General features: G+C 37.6%; 1 protein-coding gene and 1 long non-coding RNA gene across 3 annotated transcripts; one reads left to right on the top strand and one right to left on the bottom strand.

The window, feature by feature from the left end:
- Nucleotides 1-565: 565 nt before the first annotated feature.
- Nucleotides 566-17,651, bottom strand: LOC113682150 (uncharacterized). 2 transcript variants are annotated; one of them, XR_016179170.1, is made up of 5 exons: nucleotides 17,514-17,651; nucleotides 15,690-15,878; nucleotides 14,478-14,718; nucleotides 3,451-6,806; nucleotides 566-3,200 (listed from the first exon to the last, which is right to left on the bottom strand). XR_016179170.1 is itself a non-coding variant. In XM_089180542.1 (4 exons), the coding sequence occupies exons 2-4, from the start codon at nucleotides 15,849-15,851 to the stop codon at nucleotides 5,305-5,307; spliced, it is 1,905 nt and encodes a 634-aa protein (XP_089036668.1). In that variant the 5' UTR covers nucleotides 15,852-15,878; nucleotides 17,514-17,651; the 3' UTR covers nucleotides 566-5,304. The 2 variants fall into 2 exon arrangements, 1 of the variants encoding a protein (XP_089036668.1); XM_089180542.1 differs by having other exon boundaries at nucleotides 566-6,806.
- Nucleotides 6,751-9,437, top strand: LOC149041847 (uncharacterized). Its single transcript, XR_016179171.1, has 2 exons — nucleotides 6,751-7,847; nucleotides 8,600-9,437. It is a non-coding gene; the product is annotated as an uncharacterized LOC149041847 (long non-coding RNA).
- Nucleotides 17,652-20,646: the final 2,995 nt, after the last annotated feature.

Genomic DNA, 20,646 nt, shown 5'->3' with positions numbered 1-20,646 from the left:
TGCATCCCTGCTGGTTTTATTTCAGAGAGTTCAGACGAATACCAACCTTTTACTGCAAAGGGATCAACATGTTCGTTCAAGAGAGATTATTGTGGCTGCAATGAAAAAACTGACGATGGGCATGATGATGCCTTACATGGCCTCATAAGTATGGCAATTTTTTTCCATTAAAACCAAGTGGCTATATCATTGTCGACTTTCTGTGCAATTTTTGGCTTTCAAGCACCATCAACTGCAGAATCAAATCATCTAAACACGATCCTAGACAAAAAAAATGGTCAACAATTTAATTTCCGACCATTTTTTGGTAAATTGACAGAAATAAACTTTTTTTTTCGGTTTCCGAGTGGTATATTCTGAAACAATTATTTATCTCAGTGTCGGGGAAAGAGGCAGACATTTACCTCGGTGCTTTCGCGGCTCGATAAATATCCACCACTAATCACCTCCACTTCGGTGAATAATTGTTAATTATCAAACATTTCGGATAAAAATAGAGACTTTAACTTCCAACTCTAGTTTGAAACTTACTATGCCGATGAGTAAATACATTCAACATAGAATCTTTCCTTTCATAAATTTTGATTTAATCTTACATTTAAAATAGTTCCGATTATATCAGTATTTTATTGAAAATGCTAAGCATTTTTAAATTTCTGGTTGGGATTTTTATTGTTAGATGTTTATGTAAAACGCGAGGACTGTAAAAAGCTCACACCCCATGTTTAAATAAAGTATGTTATGTTATGTCATTATGTTGAGAAAAGGAAGAAGTTACTTAAAGAAAAACAAAAGTTTCAAGCTTAGCAATCCACAAGTTGATATTGGAAACAAGCTGAACCCTTAAGCTTGTAGGAGTTTTTAACAAGTAACTGCCCTTTTTCAGTGACAATGCATTAGCTAGCTAACAGGTGATGGGAACAAATAAACTAATCAGCCAGACTATTGTCTTGACTGGTACCAAAATCCCTAAACTAAGTTACCTTAAAATGTAAAGCGGCTAATAGGTAGAGATAAGAACCAAATTTAGTGAAAGGTAAAAAAAACAAAGGAGAGACGAGGACAAAAACCAAGTAAATTCATAACGTGGTGTTGAAGGTACTGGAATTTAATATTGTGAAATCTGCATTGATTAACGCCGGTTTGGTTTCCTACCCTTCTTTAGAATAAATGGTATGGGAACTAGGCTGAAAGGAAAATCCTAACCAAAGCTTTGCTGTCTGCTGCTGTGATCCTCGAAGCATTCCTTCGAATTTCCTCATTGCAAATCCATTTCAAAACTTCGGTTGGCAACTGACTCTTTTTCTTTTTGGAGTGAAACTTTTCCGGGTGACAGTAGCTGACTTCAGTATCATCAAATGAGTTCAAATAACGCTCATAGCTCCTTTGAAATTAAATCTAAATCATTTCGAAACTTTGATTTTCATTTGGGATGTAGAAATGAAGGAAATTTAACTCGGGTCATCGAGGCCATTGGCAGGCAACCAGACCAGTTGAATGGTATTACTTCGGCCAGGAGCTACAACCACTTCACCAAGCGACAGCCAACCAGGAACAATCATCACCAGCTACTTGCCGGGGCTACCAACACCTGGCGTCTTAAGTGCTCGGTAAAAGATACTTTTTTAAACTTGTTTCCTAACGAGTACTAGAAAATCAGTTAAATAAACGTTGAACTGTATTTATTAACAGTTATATAACCTGCGGTTACTTGCATGTGAAAGATAACCAGGTAAATAATACAGCTTGCTGTACCATACGAAATTTGTTCAATGAACGTTAAACGGTATTTCTTTTCAGCCATATAACGATCTGCGGTTGTTAGTTGAGAAAATACTTGGAAAAATTTAAGCCTTGCTTTCCAAATAATACACCATGCAATTCAGATATTTACAGTAAACGATTAGCTACCTTAAACTTAAACTTATCAATCGCACCTAATTTTTTTAGGCCTGGAACTGAACATCAAAACCTAATACCAACTTGAGGTTACCGCTTTGTAGCCTTGCTTTATCCGTAACACTGTCAGTTACAAGTTTTTTGTATGCGTCTTGTGCAGCCATTCGATTTAAGACGCTTTATATAAATTCCTGCATTGAGACAACGAAAGAAATTCCAATCTAAGGGCGAACCAATGTTCCATTTTCTGTCTCGAAGAATTGCTTTTGAAGCCAGGATTTATAATTTAATCTCCAAGTCAACCATTCGACTGCTAAAGTGATGGTGCCATGATGAGTAAGGTGTGGAGATAAACAGTTGCTGTTTCATTACGAAAGAATTAAGGATATAACGTAAAGTTCCCTTTTGTTCGTCAAACCCAAGAGTGAAGTGAAGCATTTCTGGCTACTTTAAGAATTTTATCACAAGAACTGCCAGATCACTGCCAGATCATGTTCCAGTTTCTGTGGCATAAAGCAAAGAGGAATACTGCTACTCATCGTATTTGAGATACAAGCATGAGACGAAATCCTTAAGTTGACCTGTGTTACACAGGTTGGTGTGACCTTTTACCAGCAGCCATTGATTCTCATGGTTCGACGGTTTGACCCGCGCTCTCTGGGTCTACGGCAACGTTATTTATTTGGAGACCAGATGTTGGATGTTTTTTTAAAGCTAAATTTGCAACATTTCAGGTCTTGTTGTTCAGTTTAAACTCGCTTTCCTTCAGGTTGTCATGTGTATCCTTATAGACATCTTCTGACATCATATCACACACTTAAAACTCTCATGCAGGTAGATTTTGCCTTCAATGCATACATCGCAGCTTTTCCTAGCACAGGACTCTAGTTTAATCTGGCTAAAGATATTTTTAAAACAATTTGTGGCTGAAAAACTTGATCCGTAGATAAGAGAAAGGACGGGTTTTCGTTACTTCAATTGAGGAAAGTCACTGCCACACAGGATATTTTAAGAAAATGGAAGTAAGTGTTCCAGGTACAGATTAGGAATAAAGCACTCGATTTAAGTCTTTCATGAGAGTTCATTCACTTATATTGGCCTGGATCTCTTTACTTGACACAATTGGTTACCATTGCGATTTTTGCATACGCCCTTCGCCACTTCTTCGCAGAGACCGCGTGTCTGGGGAAAAGTAAAGCACGGCCATTTCTTTGTGCTTTTCACAGCTTCATCAGAAATTTTTCAACCAAACATTAACATTTATCCACTCCCAGTCCAGTTTCTAGATTAATTCATCCAGTCTGAAAGATTTGGAAAATAAAAATCTTAAAAGTATTACTTTTTTAATGGCTGGTAAGTCTTCTCTGAGTAGTCTTTGCTGACAGTTGTGGACTCCATAAAAGTGAACTTTGAAATCAAATAAAAACAACAGGCCACGATTTCAAAGCAAAATCCCAATGACCTTCCAGTAAAAATAATCTATCACACAAAAATATTTAACTTTTCCGGCACTACGAACATCTAAAAACGACCATTTTACGAGAGAACTACCTTCTGACAGTATTTGACCTTAGTGACACTGAAACAGTTTTCCTTCAAAGACATGAGTCCACATGTTTGCAAGACCACATGTTCTCGGCGACAAAATTCAGTCGTTTTTATGTCTGATTTTGAACAAAGGTAATAGTAAATACCAGTTAATTGAAGCTAGCTAGAAACGGGTTATTCTATTGATTTAATTCTGTTTCTGATTTAACAAGCACATATCTTGGAAGGTACACACTTTTTGCAAGTAATTCCTCGAGGTGTGAATCTCAGCTGGAAAATTGTTTGCGAAGATTTACATAAAAAAATCCTCACCCACTCAGTCAACTCACATGTCCACGAGAACATTTTAATTAAAGTCCTTTAAAGACCTTAGCTTATACAAATTATTCAATCATTCTTTCAAAATTGAAATTAATTTAAGAATTAAAAGCTTCAAAATCTTTGAAGATGACAAATGCATGCGAAGTAGATTTTAGATGCCAGTTCTTGGGACGATCTACTTGAGAAACAAGTGCATTTTGATAACTATGAGTTAATGTGCTCATTTTAAGATCTTTGGACCTTCGATTATAAAAGTGGTGAATCGTATAGAAAATGTGAAAAACGGTACGAGGTAGAATATTTTCTTGTGTGCTGTGCGTAGATCCATTCATTTAGTTCTATTTATAGACATTAACCAAACGACCATTCATGCGAATGGGTTTTCTACCACCACTACGACAAAGTAAACACTCCGCGTTTCATTAAATCATTGAACAGAAATGAAACTTATCGGTTGAACAACTCTTGTTTTCCAAACGAGTTTTGTTCAAGACAAAATAACCTGTTCGGAGAGCGCACCATTGTTGAGATATCGCTTTCTTTGTTGAGCGAAACGTGTTGTTGTATGATTAAATTCCGCTAAACAAAGTACTCGCTATGTCTTGCTGCTGGGTGTGAAAGGCTTTAAAAGGCATTTAAATTGAAGTTAAATATAAATAGAAACATCCCGTGATAATCTAAAGATTTATAAAAAGAGGAAATTATTTTCCAAGGCCGTGAACACTACGGGGTCCTGTTTGTTGTAAAGGCAAGTTTACGCGTACTGTTTTTGACTGTGAATGATCTAGGTCTTGCTTTGTAAACCTTTCAAATCTTTGCTCGACAATAAACAGAATTAGACCACCAGTTCATTTTTGATACCTAAGTAAATTTACGAACGTTGCTTTCCCGATTCACAACAGTTTATAGTAGACGGTACATAAGATTTTGTATGCGTCATTTGAACGAGCCTGATTTCGTAATGAAGAAAATTGTGTCGGCAAAAGAACCTCTGTTTTATGTCGAACGAATCTTTTCTTTTAGTCCATTCTTTTTCAAAGACAAGGCGAAAAACAAAGCTGAAAAGGTTTCCAGGCAATTTCTAAAGATGGCTAGAGAAATTTTATTCATTTAATTAACTTCACAGGTCGGTGAATAAGTTTTGAAAGAAAACAACGAGAAGGAATATCATATTAATAAATTATGGCCTGCGCGCGGTAGAGACAGCAAACCACTTAAGTGGCACGTTTTTTTTTTATTTTGCTTTTCCTTTTATCGTACAAACTTATATCTTACTTCCTTTTTTTATATTATAAATGTTTTTCTCGTCTTTACAATGTTTACGTTGGAGAATTTTGTACAAACATATGAACTTTAGAATGCGAATACGACGTCTCTATTGCGTACGAATGTTCAAAATGAAAGGCCTAAACCGACCAAAATTGTTATCGAGTGCTCAATGTTGTACGAAATATCTTCACAGAAGTACCTTTATCTCTCGATAAACTTACAGCTAGACCTATGAAATTTGATTTAAAAAGTAACAAATTTACCATTCTAACGTCCGTTTGGGTGTCTTGATTTTATGTGACGATCTAAATCTCTTCTCCTGACCAAAACTTTTCCGCAATACTGACATTTATAAGGAGTGTCCCCAACAGCATGAAGGCGGATGTGTTTAGCCATATTGCTCGGATCGCCAAATCTCTTTTGACAGTATTTGCACTTTAAAGGCTTGTAGCCCGTGTGAATACGCATGTGGATTTTAAGCCCGTATTTGCGGGTGTACAACTTGCCACACAGCTCACATAGATATCCCTTATTCACTTTTTTAGAGTTCAAATCGTTTATCATTTCCTCATTGCAACCTGTTTTCGGCTTGTCCGGTGTCATTTGATCCCCGTTTAAACCCGTTCCATCGGGGTTCGGCGTTGTGGAGGATGAAGGCAGTCTGCTAACGCCTTGTTCCGTTCCAAACATCATAGGACCCGTTGGATTCATAACCGGTTGGCCATTTAGTGATGGAAAACCCTGTGGAAATCCATATTTGAAAAATGGCATCGACGAAGGACTGCAGAGAGGAGGCCGGGGCTGGAGGAGAAACGCTGGATTATTTAACATATCCATCTGGTTTTGCGAAAACGAGGATTCCTGTGATAAGTTGTACCTCATTCCATTAAGTCCGTTAAGTTCGCTCAATAGTGGTCGTGAGATTGAAGGAAATTCTGAGGAAACTGGCACATTTCCAAGCTCGGGGCTCTTAAAACCGTTGAAGCTAGCCGAACTGAACGGCTGCGACTGATTAACAGGAGGAACAAGAGAGGAATTTTTTAAGCCATCAGGTTTAATTCCGAACGTTTCCGCCGTAAAGGATGGTAGGCTCACTGGTGTTAGCGGCGTAAGAACTGGTTGGAGCTTGTCCGGAGACTTAACGACCTGCAAATCGGCTGAGCTTGAGTGCAGCGAAAAGGGTGGCGAAGCCTTGGTAGACGACGAGCTGTCTCCAACGGAGTTTTGCAGCGATTTCGGGCTCTCCTTCATTAGAAAGGAATCCGTGTTGAAGTTGGAGAGGAATGGAAACTGATTCATTGCCAATGATAGGTTGTTGAAGCCATTAAAACCATTTAAACCGTTCAAACAACCCATGCTGTTGGATAAATTTAATCCAGATGAAGAATGTCCTCCGTTAATAATGGGTTTATCGTCGTGAACTGAGACGTCGGATAGGAATGCACTGCCATTATGGTGGTGCACGCTCCTGCTTGGTTCTCCATCGTGTTTGAGGTTGAGCGGTGGATCATTGTCCGTTTTCGATACCTGTATCCCGTCCGTATCCGAATTTGGAGTCAAAAACAAAGTGCTCATTCTCGGCGGCCTGTTCGGCGGGTTGTTTCTACTTGGAAGGCAACTGGTGTATGAGTGTGTTCGCTGACTGTGAAACAGGGGCTCTTTATAGCTCTTCCCACGGTTTGAGGCGCACTCAAATGCGATGTGCGTTTTAAGTGTGTTTGGGAATGCAAACACTTGCGAGCAGTGGTGACAAATATATTGGTATTCACCTGTGAAAGGAGCGACAGGTGTAGCAAGAGTTAATGACACGTGCTAGTGTACTAACCAATCAGAGCATTGCTTCGCGGGACAGCTAAGCAGCGAGTTCTTGACACGTGCGAGGCGCTCCAGTTTTCCCCGCCCTCATCACTGGCTGAGAAGTTAAAATAATATTGGAGCTAGAGCGAGGAAGGTTATTAATATTCAAAGACACATTTATTATTAACAAACCATGCTGTAATTAGCTTCACAATTATTAGCTGGAGAAAGTTAGATTTTATAGAAATTAGTGATTTTGTTTAGGTCGTAAATACTCTATCACTATCAGTGCGCGCGAGATGAAGCAGAGCACGGCGAAATGTGTCAAACGCATAGTATAAACGCGATTAACATACTGCCCCAAGTGAATTTCACTGATTTCCGAGACAATAAAGTTTGCCACGAGGGTCGTTCAGAGCCTTTTGTTAGATCTTTTGTCAATGACTCCAGCCAATCAGATGCCGCCGTCTACGGTGCTTTCATATCAATTCGTCGTTAATGGGTGCCGTTGCCCGGGGGAAATCAGGAAGCGGTCAGAAAACGTGAGGTGAGCCTTTTGCAAACAGCTGAGCAACTCTGCAAGAGAGATAGCTGGAAAGCAGAACCAGCGGAAACCGGTAAATAACGAACGTCTTTCCACGCTTTTTGATTCAAGAACGTTTCATTCTACAGGTGTTGAATGGTGGCCGTACTCAGCACACGTGACCCGCCAGTGGTTCGATGACGGGATTTGTTTAGTTCGCCCTTTGCTGCCTAAATATCTCAGAATTGCCACAAAGGGCTGGCTGTTCACATCGCACAATAGAAGTATCACGCTTTATACATATATAATTTTGACACGCGGCCGAAAAGGGAAATCTTTTGTCCTTGGAATGTATCTTAAGCTAACAGATGTGTAAGCAAGATCGAGGCTTCGAAACGTGCAAGATCTTTTCCTTCGGTACACACGGATAGACTTCAACCGGTTATTAACTTACCAGCGAACTTTAAAGTTATCAAGAAAATCAAAACGGGTGAGCCATTTTAGTGGATCATTTGAGGTACTCGGGTACCGGATTGCTCCTAGAAAGGACTTTAAATGACTTACGCTGGTCGCAAAACAGAAATCAGAGCTCTGTGCACGTGTTGTATTGTTCGTTCAAGCGCTACAATGTAGGTACCTAGGAAGCGCAAAATGTTTTGTTCGCTGTGGCTCAATGTGAGAGAATGTATACCCGAAGAAAAGAAAACAAAAGTAACCTGCACCTTGGTAAATATCGCCCGCACAATCAAGTGAGCAATTATTACTCGAAAATTCGAGTTCTAAATCTCCAAGGGCTGACAAGTTTGCTAGTGATTCAAAGTTTGAAATCGCCACAGTTTGCGACTGCATATTTTGCGACAGTTTGGCAAACTATGCTGACTTACACGTTTCTATCGCACTTTGTGAACATTCCTATCGCAAGAAAGAATTTTGCTGGTTTAATGGTATCTTAACTAAATTCCGTTAGTCATTTAATCATGACATTTTAACATTAAATAACGAGTCTTCATAATTAGCCTCACTGTTTCTTTAGAATTAGTAGCATCGCGGTTTACCGCAGTGATACGCACTACACAAAAACAACATTACTCTAGATAAAGGCAAAAGTTTCAGTGTTTTGAAGCTGATGTCCCAATATGTGAAAATGTTTGAATTACTGCAATTTCAATATGTCTGCTTCTGGTCGCAGAAAACCTGTCCAATCGACTCGATATTTATCTTCAAACTTGTTTCATTTCATAGGAGGTGTTACTGAGAAATACAAACATAGGGTTCACGATCTTTCTGGTGTCTGGACAAGAGAAAGCGCTACGGAAAATTCAGGATTCGGCCGTCATCTTAAAAAATCACGTCTCAACAAATCAAGAATTCATTTGAAGAAAAATTATCCGTGGTTTAATTGCAAATTGAATGCAAAGACTCTCCTGTCTCAAGATGGAATGTTCAGCTCTGCAGACCAGGGCGCGTGGCTACCGTGTTAAGCAAATTACCAGCTACCCAAATTAACACCAAAAATTTCCGTTTTGCCGTAAATTCCTGCGGGCGTTTAGACAGTTAAATAACTCTTTTGTTTTGCCGAACGCCTGACCGAACTAAAATAATCGAATTTGCTTGCAAAAGCAAATGGTTGTTATGTATAATTAAATTTTGTGCAAACCAGCGTGGTAATGAGTTTTTTCTAGAATGTTTTTGTTTTATCAAACCGTAGTATTACTAAGAGTCGTGAAATTCTAAAAAAATTGTTCTTGTATAGTATAATGACGTCCGAGCAAGTGGGAAATATGCCAAATATATACCAGTAATAATATCAGTCAGATAAAAACTTATCAGCCAAAAAGGTGTTCTTCAGTGTCGTATTTCGTAATTAAATGAAATAAAAACTTTTCAATGTGCGTTCATTTATCAGGCCACAACGGTTACTGAAAAGATAATTGCTAAAAAAGATAGGCTATTGTTAAAAATTACAGAGCTCCTAATCTAAAAATGAATTGCGAGTTCGATATAACACTTTTGATAAAAAAAAATTATGAAATAATGACCCTGTTTGCAATAAAATTTGTATTCAAAATTTAAAAAAAAACTGTTTATGAACGAAAGACTTCTTAAAAAGTGACAATCAAACTCCGGGTGAATACCTAATGAGATAAAAGTATTATTTCTTCTTTATTGCATCACACCGACCAGTATGGTCTGCTTTACTAGAATTTGATGATCGATCAACTTTTCATTTTTGAGGTCTTTGGAAGGTTCCTCGTCTAAAAGAGATCGGGAATATCTTAAAATAGTTATAAAAACACACACAAAAGAAACCCGTTTAATTTGACAGCCAAACAACTCTATCTGTCACGGTTAAATGACAAATTTATAGGGATATCTAATGGACACAAAAGAAAAAGAGAAAAACTGCTTTTATCGACGCCTTTCCCAAACTTTTCGCTCATCTTACACGTTTCCTAGTCTTCCGAAGCATTAATTAAAACGTTTTGACACTTGGAAAAAATCGAGGTTAAATTACGTCAATACACCCCCTCTAACTCTAAATTGCACATATCATTATATTGCCTTGAAGTTGAAACAGCGGCATAGGAACTCATGATTTGTTTGCTTTTGTTTAAGTCGTGCGGTATTTTCGTCCCGCTGAGGTCGCTTCGTCTCCGAGCTCTTTCATCTTAGAAAAATCCCTTTGCATAACTTTCTACGCGTTTTTTTTTCTCTTCCGAGCAAAGTTTCGTAGGCGATGGAAGCTTCCGTCTAAAATCAATCAGTAATGAATAAAGGCCGGCCATTGTTTACAGACTTTTCGTGGCAATTTCTATTATCGAATTAAAAAAAGTGTTTGCAGAACAATCGACGTGAATACGTTTCAAGGCCTGCTTGGCTATTTGCAATGCGCCCACTGTTTTGTTTGTCTGCCGAGACAAAGAAATCACATGTTACTCGAACAATGGGGATACCAGACGAACAGCTTGCTTCGCTTGGTAGCGGAAGATACTTATCATCTTACATACGTAAAAACTGCAGTTAAAATGAGCAAATAAATTTTCGCGAGCCCCCGCTTAGAAAGATATATCTCGAATCCAAGAATCTCCATTACAATCCGCTAACAGTGTGGAAAAAAAGGCCCAAATTCCTAATTGTCGATTTTTTTGACGCACCTGACGGGGAAAAGAAGCGAAGGCTTTCAGATTCAACAATTATTGTTCAAGAGCCATTTAAAGCTGCGAATCTACTAAATCACTTTTTATGTCAGTACTCCTTTCAATTAACACGAATGAACTAAATTTATTACAAGAAAAGTACTCAATAATGACGTCCTTTGAAGCGGTCCTCTAGTCTCCGAGAGAGAGGAAATATACTCAGCAAAAATACACGCTAGTTGTGCGCGCTCAAAAACTTTTAAGGAAGGAATATTTCTGTCTCTCTAACTGGAGTGTCTTATCTCTTGAGAGGATTGTCTCATTTTCTTCTTTTTTTTTTTTTTTTTTTCTAATGACAGGTACTCTTTCAATTCCTTTTACAAGATTAATTTAGCAAGGTAAACTTCAATGCTATAAGGTACTTAACCGTTTCATGATTGAGATTCGGAGCAATTCCTCGACAACCACACAGGAAAAAGAACGAATCAGTTAAAAAAAACTGTGCAATTTACCAAGAAAGTTCGTTTTCTTTACAAGAAACTTGAAATTAGTTTTTTTGATGAAGAAATTAACATTATCATGCAGCCAACAGCATCCTTACTCCATTGCAACGAAGGCCATGCCTAAAAAACCTCTGTTTTTGCGTTATTATGGTCACATTTTTATTGGACTTTTACCAGCCTAGGGATAGCTATTGGAGATATCTCTGCGTTTGAAAGAATCAGGGTGATTTTCTAATTCAATTTGGACGCTTAATAAATGTAGAGTATAAAGTTGTTTGAATAAAGCATTGTATCTTTAACGGTCCTGAGTGTTTAATATGAATAATCCACCTGCCCGTGAAACTTCATTTGGGGAAACGACATTTTAATGCTTCTATAAACACGATGTGTATTTTGTTTGGACCTCTCATCATGAATTTTATTCACCGTACATTTTACCCGTACGTTTTCAAAGGCTATTTACATCAATTCTTTCGTAAAAAGTCGTGGAGCTTTCACACTGAGGTAATCATCTTTTTGCGTCGGGTTGGACAATAAAATGATTGATCCTTTGCAAAAATTTAGATATTTTTACAATGAATGTACTTGCTTTTGAAAAGCTCCATAGAATGCCCATTTCTGTCTTCATCAGCATTTCAGTTGCTGTAAAACCTATTGTATACAAAGGCTATTACCCAAATATTCTAAAAGAAAGGATATGGACGAGAAAGGAATAAATACTTTATTTTTGTTTTCGTAGAGATAAAACGAGAGGGAATGTTACTATGTCAAAGTAATTTTCCAGGCGAATGATTCAGTACAATGCACCACATGTTTGTGGGTTGACTTTGCTAGTCCACACCGGCTGTTTTTGCCCAGTAACAGGCGACCCAACCCACTTTTAACCTTTATTTTTAACAGACTCAGGGGGCGTAGATTTACTTATTAGAATCACCTTGCAATGACGCATATTCTTTTGAAATACGTTACGTACACTTAAGATTTGGGCGCGATAAATTAAGGTGACTTCGTGAGATAGGACGTAAACAGCCCCCGTTCACGCCTCCAAGATGATTTCTTAGTTATAAACCGATAAAGACAAAGATTTTATTGCTGAATTTTTGTCGCTGCTAATTCTTTGATTTGATCAATTTACCCATGAAATCGTTCATTAAAATTAGCTTCGAGGAAAACAAACTCTTACTGAATGTTCCTATCGCATATAGGTAATCGCTATAGATTTCATATGGTCTTCAAAACACCTTTTTATTATACTCAAAGAAAGTTAATTTTAACTATGATAAAAGGTTTGTTTTGAAAACTTTTTTCAATTTCGATAGTAAATGTTGTTATAAATAGCGTCGGCCATTTCTTCTTTTTTTTTTTAGATGAAAGAGTCTTGATTACTCAACAGTTTCCGATCGAACAATGAAACCACATGTTGAAGGAAGGCTTAACCACGATAACTCACGCTATTAAACTCCCCCTCCGCCTCGCACAATGTAAGTTAAGTTCCGATAAGAGAGCTAATCGAGATCAAGATGTGACTGACATAATCCAAAATTTACGCCATCGATAAAAAGCCGTTAGGTTAAACTTTTGAACACCAAGTGAAGAGTACTGCACAATTCTGGCATTTATTTTTTTAACCTATCTTGTTTTCATAACTTTTGCCATTCGCCGCACATAGGAAATGAGAAACGGAACAAAAAGAAACGAAGAGACAATGGCTCTATTACGCAAATGATCTAGCAGTGTAAAGACAGTTAAGTCTTCCAGACGAACAATGAAACAAAAGAGATTACACAAGTAGTCGACAATACAACAAAGCGTTTTGAACAAGACATCTTGCCTTGCAAGGAACTTTTTTCCTGATTCAAAGATTTACTGCAGAAAAAAATTTAAAAAAATGGTTTTACCAAGGTTAGATAAGATATTTAAGATCCAACTAGTCGTATTCCCGTTTCATTCCTAGCACCAGGAAAAGAATATCTGGCAAGATAAGCATTTTTTTCTCATCTGCAAATACTTTAAAAATATTTGAAAGGGAAACTTCAAAAGCCGTAAAGTTTTACAACAAGCTGAATGAATTAACACAATTAAATTGCGTGGTTATATAGTTTCGTCAGACACGAGTCTTGCTTTCTCGATGAGAAAGAGCGAAACGATCGAAGAAACCTCTCAATACTCAATTACATCAAATGATGAGAACAATAAAAACACATGCTATGGGTTATTATCTGAGGTGAGGTAAAAACACAATATAAATACCTCAAGAACGGCCATGTCTGTTTAGTAACCGATCGCGTTCTGAAACTTACACAATAGAATTCGTTGTTTGGTGGTCTATGTAGAAGAATCATTAGAAAAGAAAAGTAAAATAGATATTTATTTTTAAAGCTGTTTTCGAGGTCGACAATAAATTTGAAACGTAGAATTATGTGCGAAAGAAGCCAATGACACCGTTTTTCTGTAAAGTGATTATTAGAGTTTGGATCTACTAAGCAAAATAGGCAAATTGCGCTCATGAGGCGAAACAAATTACCCTGGATCTTTCACCTTTCCGTCCAGTAAAATCTTATTTGACTAAACTCTTTCCAGCGCTTTGAGTTTCTGTTTTAATAGTTTCTTCCTTTGCTTATACATATTTCTCAGTTGTAACACTGCAGAAGTACGCATGGCAGTTTTTTTAGAAGATGAATGTTTGGCGTTTCCCAGACCCCATCGTGGAACAGACTGTTCCCCAGACCGTTTCCTCGAGTCGTTCGAGACTCGCTCTTAATATTTTATCATTTCATTTTGTTTGCCACCAGCTCGCTTCTGCGTCACAACTTCAGAGAAAGGCGGGGCGGAACTGAATTCACTTTCCAAATTTACCCTCTAATCGCACATCATTCTGGGTGTTGGTCCAAAGTTTTAACTGTAGCTGAACAGGAGGCTCCTTAACTTTTATTGAAAAGCAGAAACCTATCTGCCAAGTAAAATTCACCAACGCGGTAAATTTTAAAGCGGTCTTTTCCGAAGTAAGAATTTTATCAGAACAAAATTCCTATGAGGACCGAATGAAAGACTAAGTATAATTTGAAACTAAATTTCTGTAAAAACTAATGATAGGAATATAAAAATTCAATTAAGCGTAAAGATTAATACTGGATTGCATTGGCTTTTCTTGTCTTTCCTCTGGTGATTGGTCCAATCAGACGCAAACTGAAATTAATCGCATTGCGCTCACCTTTCCCTCGCTTGATGCGATTAATATGTAATGATTTCTAGTTCTTAATGCCCCTTGTGACATTTTAATGGTTATGATTATTTTGAGTTTAGTTTTATATTTAGCAAATTATTCCACTAAGCATCGAATATGAAGATTACGAAATGGGGCGCAGTGCTCTAATTGGTTAGAAAAGTTTTATCTCCTTTGCTTTATGATTGGTTCAGAAAATTTGAGAACTGAAAAGGAAATTTAAAATTTATATTACAAAATCAATAAAGAATTCTTACGTTCTCTATCTCCATGATGCACAAAATTGGGCATACGCAGACTTCTGCAAAGTCTCTCAGTTGGCCATAGCAACAGTTCCTCGCCCGGGGACACTCTATCGATGGTACGGAAGAAAAAAGACCCTTCGCTCAAGAACACCTCCACATTTTGCTCCTCAGGGCAGCGTGCGAAGTTCATGAAAGGGACCCAAGAAAGATGCCGATCGAAAACCCAGATGAGCTGACCACATTTGTAGGTCACCTGAAACGGATACGGGGGTTAGGCAGGATTTACAAAAGGGCGGGGAGGGGAGGGGGGGGGGGAGAAGGAGACCTACACTAGCATGTTACTGGCATAATTAGAAGACCAATTTGTTTTGTAATAACTAATCACATTTTCGAGACAAGGAGTGAACCAAATGCACCGATGCCTCCCCCAACCCTCCCCCCCCTCCTACAACTATTGCGTAAGAAGAGTCCAAAAGTTCAGAAAGAACGAAAAGCGACAGACAGGAATTGAAGGCTGTTTGAAAAGATATGATTAATTGATATGAGTTTAGTGAAAAAAGCCTCAGTAAACCAATTAAAAATTTAACCCATAGATCTATGATCTTAATGAAGTCTTTGAATGATCATATATGACCAAAGAACTCATTGAATTTAAAGGTTTTTTTTCTTTTTTGTTATCACAGTCGAGGCAAAGTGTGACGTCTCTTTATAGATTTTGTATTAAGAAATCAAATATGGTTTTGTCCTTGTGGTATTCCAATCATAGGCTCTTTAAGCGCTGAATGCCTTCTCAGACTGGATCAAAGTTCTCTTCCTTCCTTACTATGAAGCCCCAATGTAAAAGTTATAGGATACCTAACTCCCATGAGAGTAAGGTCTGGTTTAAGAGGCGATTGATAAGTCCAAGAAGTGCAAACCCTGACGATAACTGTTTACCGCCCCTCCCCCCCCCCCCCGATTAACATCAAAAAAGTGAGTCAGTTGTGACACATGAGCCCCACAAAGCCGCTTTTTAGCACGTTCTACAGGATTCTAGGAGTACAACGTAGGTTAAATTTAACGAAAGCTATAAAACCTATTTTTGAAAGTTCCAAGACCTTGGAAACCCCACACAATTGGGAGGTATATTCCCGTTTTGCTTGTGTTTAGCCGGGGAGGGTGGGGGGGGGGGGCTAGCTCTCACTGTTAGTCCCTCTACTTCTAAAAGCAGTTTCTACATCTCACCTCAAGGATATAATCCAAGTGTTTATGATCATTGGTTTTCAGGAAAATATTCAACGTCCCCTTATAAGGACCAAATGTCAGAGATGGAGGAATGGGTGATGCAGCGAAAACTCCTGAGTAGCGCTGGACTTTTTCCATCTCAGACCAGTGGACAAGATACATTTTGTGACGCGTTATACGGAAACGCACCTGCCAAGTGGAGATGGAAATAGTTGCACAAATAAAAACAATTTCAACAGAAATGGCCATGAAAAACGATGGAGCAAAATTAGGAGAATTTGATTTATGATTGTAAAAAGTAGAATCCAGAATTTTTTTCAAAGCCTTTGAAAAAAAAACCGAACACCGCTAGATCGGTAAAATTTAATGAGTTGTTTACTGCGACGGGAATAAAACACAAAATCTTATTTTCGTGGGACAGCAAAACATCAAAATGGAGTGAAGAAAGTAATGATAATGGAAATAACTAAAATAAAAGGAAATAATGGGGAAAAATGAAGTTTAATTTGAATATCAAGCAATTTATGAAATTGAAGGCGGCTCAAGTTTTCAATTTTGACGCACAAGTGGTGACGTGGCTACTGTCAGTACGTTTACAGCCCTCGTCAATGACGTGATCATGGCTAGAAAGGTTAGCTATAGGCTGCCACAAACAGTCTTACAGTCAAGTGGTAAATAACGTTTTCGAGGCCTGGGTGACTGAAGAACGACAAAATGATAATAATATGCTTTGCGATAAGATTGCAACTAATAAATCTAACGAAATCTTGCAAGATATCAACCCAAAGATTTTTATATTTGAGTTGTTTAACAATGAGTATTCAAGACTATACTTTGGTAATGAGTTTTGTGGCAGTTGTTGTGAATGGGGCTGATGAAAAAACAAAGTTTTAGGGGCGACACATCATGATTTTTGCTTCGCTGAAGTTTCTTAAATATCAAGTAAAGGGAAACTAAGAAAAAATATAATGACTTGGTTTTATGAACTACCTGAGGTAGAATTAAATTTGTCACACGCCAGACGATCTGTCATTTAAGCCTTAATATTTTGAACATTAGAGTTATCTCTGAAAAATTTATCGTGGATAAGTCTCGCGTATTAACCAAAAAAAAAACATTCTAGAATACCTGGTGCTGAAACGAAAAGTTAACACTCTTGCTCTTCTGAACAGTAAAAAGATCTTTTTTTCTTCGTAAGAATAACAAATCACTTTTTTTTCTTTTCATGGGGAAGCAAAATACGCGTCTGCGTTTAACGTCAATGATTTTTTTTATACTTTTTTCTTCTTCCCTTGATCATTTTAGCTTGAATTAAAATGCGAAACAAAACGTCCAGTGGAAAAAACTGCAAACCTTAAACAATTATCAAGCTTTTGTGATTTTGAAAGTTAAACTGAATGACAGAAGATAGCAAAGGAAGCCGTGCTTTATTTCACGGCGCGCATTAGTTTTTTTTTTTATGTTTTTTTTTTTTATTTTTCTCATTTGGGAAAAATCGTGTTTTTTCTCTTTTTTCTGTATACACCTGTATCACTCTCGTAGAAACTTCATCACTTAGGGAAAAAAATTGTCCATTTTTTAAATTCGGAAATCGGGTTTTTTTTTTCTTAACAAGAAAATCCGAGTACATTTTCAGCTTAAAAGATCATACCTTTTAACTACATTTAAATTGCATGAAGGAAGACCTTATTGCGGGATTACGTATTTTTGTCCAAGATAGTCTTCTTTAAAGATATATCACTTCAATGTTATATAGCAAATTGTATCTTGCGTCCGCAGAGATTTCCCAGCGAGGAAAAACACAAGAAGCAGAAAGCTACTCACCCAAGAAAATGAATGATCTTTTGACTGCTTTCGAGAAGCGCTACCTGCCGGCGACGAGTGGATCGACTCAGTCTAAACAAACAGGACCTAACATCGCACTGGCTTTTTAACAATCCCTGTAAATTTCCACCTGCCAAGCGTATTAATAACTGTTTGAAAAACACCCTCATTTCACGCTTTCTGCAAATCAAACAAGAGATATTGCCGGATACGCTGAATTAACATCTTAAAAGCATGCAATTTCCTCGGTGGCCGCGATGACTCGAGCTTGACAATCCTGTCAGGGTGAGAACTGTGATTCGATTTCACAATCTGCGCCACTAACTTCTCGTGTTTCACCTTTCAACTAACGAGCGAGATATTTTTACCGAAAAAATTGACAGGTATTTTATAAATCTGAAAGAAATGTACGCTCTCACTAATCTTGTACCAGTTTAAAAAACCTAAAATATTAAGTAAATAATTCGCCGATAAATAGATTCGCTATTGGTTAGACATAGCGCTTGTTTAATTCGTAGACAATGGTATGGCTTTACAGTAATAATGTTGCACTTTTTTCCAATATTCGTACTGTTCAAACAAAGAGTTGAATAAGAGATACGTGTTACAAAATCATTTTTCCGCACTGAGTAGTTGCCTTTTTTTGTCGAATGTGACAACAACAGCAAATTCTTACATCACATATTCAGCATGTACATGTCTGCATAACGCCTTCCGTCTCCCTTGTTTAACGGTTCGATTCCAACACAGTTTTTAAATGATTTGTTATAATTTTGTTTTTCATCAAAGTCAAATTCATTATTGAGTTTTACCTTCAAACCAACTCGCGCTAAGCAAGCAGCTGTTATTCCGTTTCCTACAGTTAAACTTTTTCATTAAAACTTTTAAATTGACGCACAAAACTCTTCTAATTAAAGCAAACCCCACAAAAAGCAAAGGAAATGGATTCAGTTGAGCGAATGTTTAATCCAATTATCTCAAACTTTGTGCGGATTTCGAGTGGATTCAGTTTTCTTCAAAAGTCCGCTTGTCGAACCAAGAGGAAAAACCTGCTTATTAAAACAGGTAAAACAAAAAGCATTTTCAACGCCACTGGTTTTTCGTAGTGTACAACTAATTTCATCTTAGGTTGTTTGTTAACGTTGTTTGCTTAGAGACTGTTCTGATTTCTATAAAAGATTGGCCTCCCCATCGATAATGAAAACCTTTTTGTGGCCTTGAAATCTTTTAAAATTTTTTATCTGACTTTCAACTTTAAATCTGTTATTCAATTTTTCCCGAATAAAAAGGCGAGCAGCTGTCTACATGAAAGAAACGCAAACGAAACTGAAAACTTCGTTCTCTGACCCAATTAGCGACACAAGGGGCTGAGTAAAATTCGCAATGGACAGTTAAAATGGAAAGTGTTCCCGAACCAAATAGAAATCGCTTATCTGTGTTTGTTGTTTGGTCAAAAAGTAAACTTAGTTCCTTTCCTCTTGTTTTAGCTTGACACTTTTCGTTTAATTTCCTATGCAAGTAAATTTAAACAGTGCTTATTGAGCGGAAGGGCAGTATATGTGTAATCGAGAAAGCGACCAAGCAGACCTTCAAACGAAATGTTTAGTTGTGTGAATTAAGGTTGATTTGTAAATGTACTCGGTGGTTTTTACAGGGAATTCCATTCAACGAATGCTCTTCATCCAAAGCCATGAAGTAAAAAACTGTTTCCTAACTCAGACCTGAAAAGGCAAGGGCAAAAAAGTAATTTTATGTAATCTGACATTCTAGGGAAGCAAGAGAAGTTTCTGTAATTTTGGTACTGAATCGAACTGAACGCTATTTAGAAAGTAGAAAAGACAGGGTTTGTACGAGAGTTAAAATTGGTACATTTCTGTGAGTGGTTCATAATAATCACTCCGTCCTCTCGACCAATCAGATTCAAAATTAAACTAACCATGACTTGCTCGTTCGTCTTTTCCCGCGCCAAAAGCCGTTTAATTGTTTTCAATTTAAATCCACAAGGTTTGAGAAAAAATAATGGAGCGGAAGGACAAGGTTTTATTGATTGGCTTGGTTGATTATGTTGGTTGATTTTTTCAATACTCAGTCAGTATAAGTCAGTATGTGCTCAGTCTACTCAAGTTCCATCGAGAGAGGTTCGAGTGCTCTTCATTTCTCTTCAGGATCATTCATGAGTGTCCCTTAATCAGACCAGATGCATATCTACAAGCGCTCGAGATAGTGTAACGTGAGCTCGCTCTCCATAAGGTTTTCACTCTTATTTCACATGAGAATTTCATACGTTTGTGAAATTACTATGTCAGTAGGGCATGTGTAAAGAATTTGAACTGACAGCAGGTGAAAATCGTTATCTCTTCAAAACGATGTTTTGACGAGCTTTTCGAATTTGAAGCCCAAATTTAAAGGACATGGACTTACGCTGTTTCTTTAGAGCCGTTAGTCTCGAAGATTTTTTATCATTAAAAATCAGCATGGTGCAGGAATTATGCTGAGTTGATGCTTACCTTTGTGTCAGCAAATGATTACTGGCAGCATTTTCTCGGTTGCGTAGAAGTAAATTGACTTGCCCTGGGTATAAAGTAGGTAATTGGAAGAATCCCACCAGAAAAGTAATAGAAAGATAGAATTTTGAGGTTGGAAAATACGAACAGCTACGCAAGGTAGAGATCCGGTGCGTGATAGTCAAATCGTGATGTTGGATAACACAATCCATTTTGAAAGAGCCTTAAAAGTTTAAAGCGAAAACGTTTTGGATGTTTTCTTGGTCTTCGCAGCCTTTCGCTCGCTTTATTTGTGAAACAACGGAAAACACCATCCTAATATAATGAGGATCTTTCAATGTGTGTTTATCGTTTTTCTGTTTTATACACTGATTAAAAAAAAAGAAACTGGTTAAAAAACGATTTGAAAACCTTAATTCACCGGAGTTTCGCACGTCAGGGAATAAAAACAATTAGAATTAAACTAAACTATGGATAGTGCTGAAGGCCGCTCTGATTGGCCACTTAAACTCCGAATACCCTTTGTCAGTATATATGCTTAAACAGTGGATAGTGTTGAAGGCGCACGCTGATTGGCTACTCAAACTCCGAAAATCCCATGGCAAGGTAATTTGGTATTATCAACTGTG

Source organism: Pocillopora damicornis, chromosome 8 (genome assembly GCF_964200805.1).
Source record: "Pocillopora damicornis chromosome 8, jaPocDami1.2, whole genome shotgun sequence".
In the NCBI taxonomy this organism is placed as follows: Eukaryota; Metazoa; Cnidaria; class Anthozoa; order Scleractinia; family Pocilloporidae; genus Pocillopora; species Pocillopora damicornis.
Note: the sequence above shows the minus strand (reverse complement) of the source record. Positions and strands in the feature narration are given on the sequence as shown.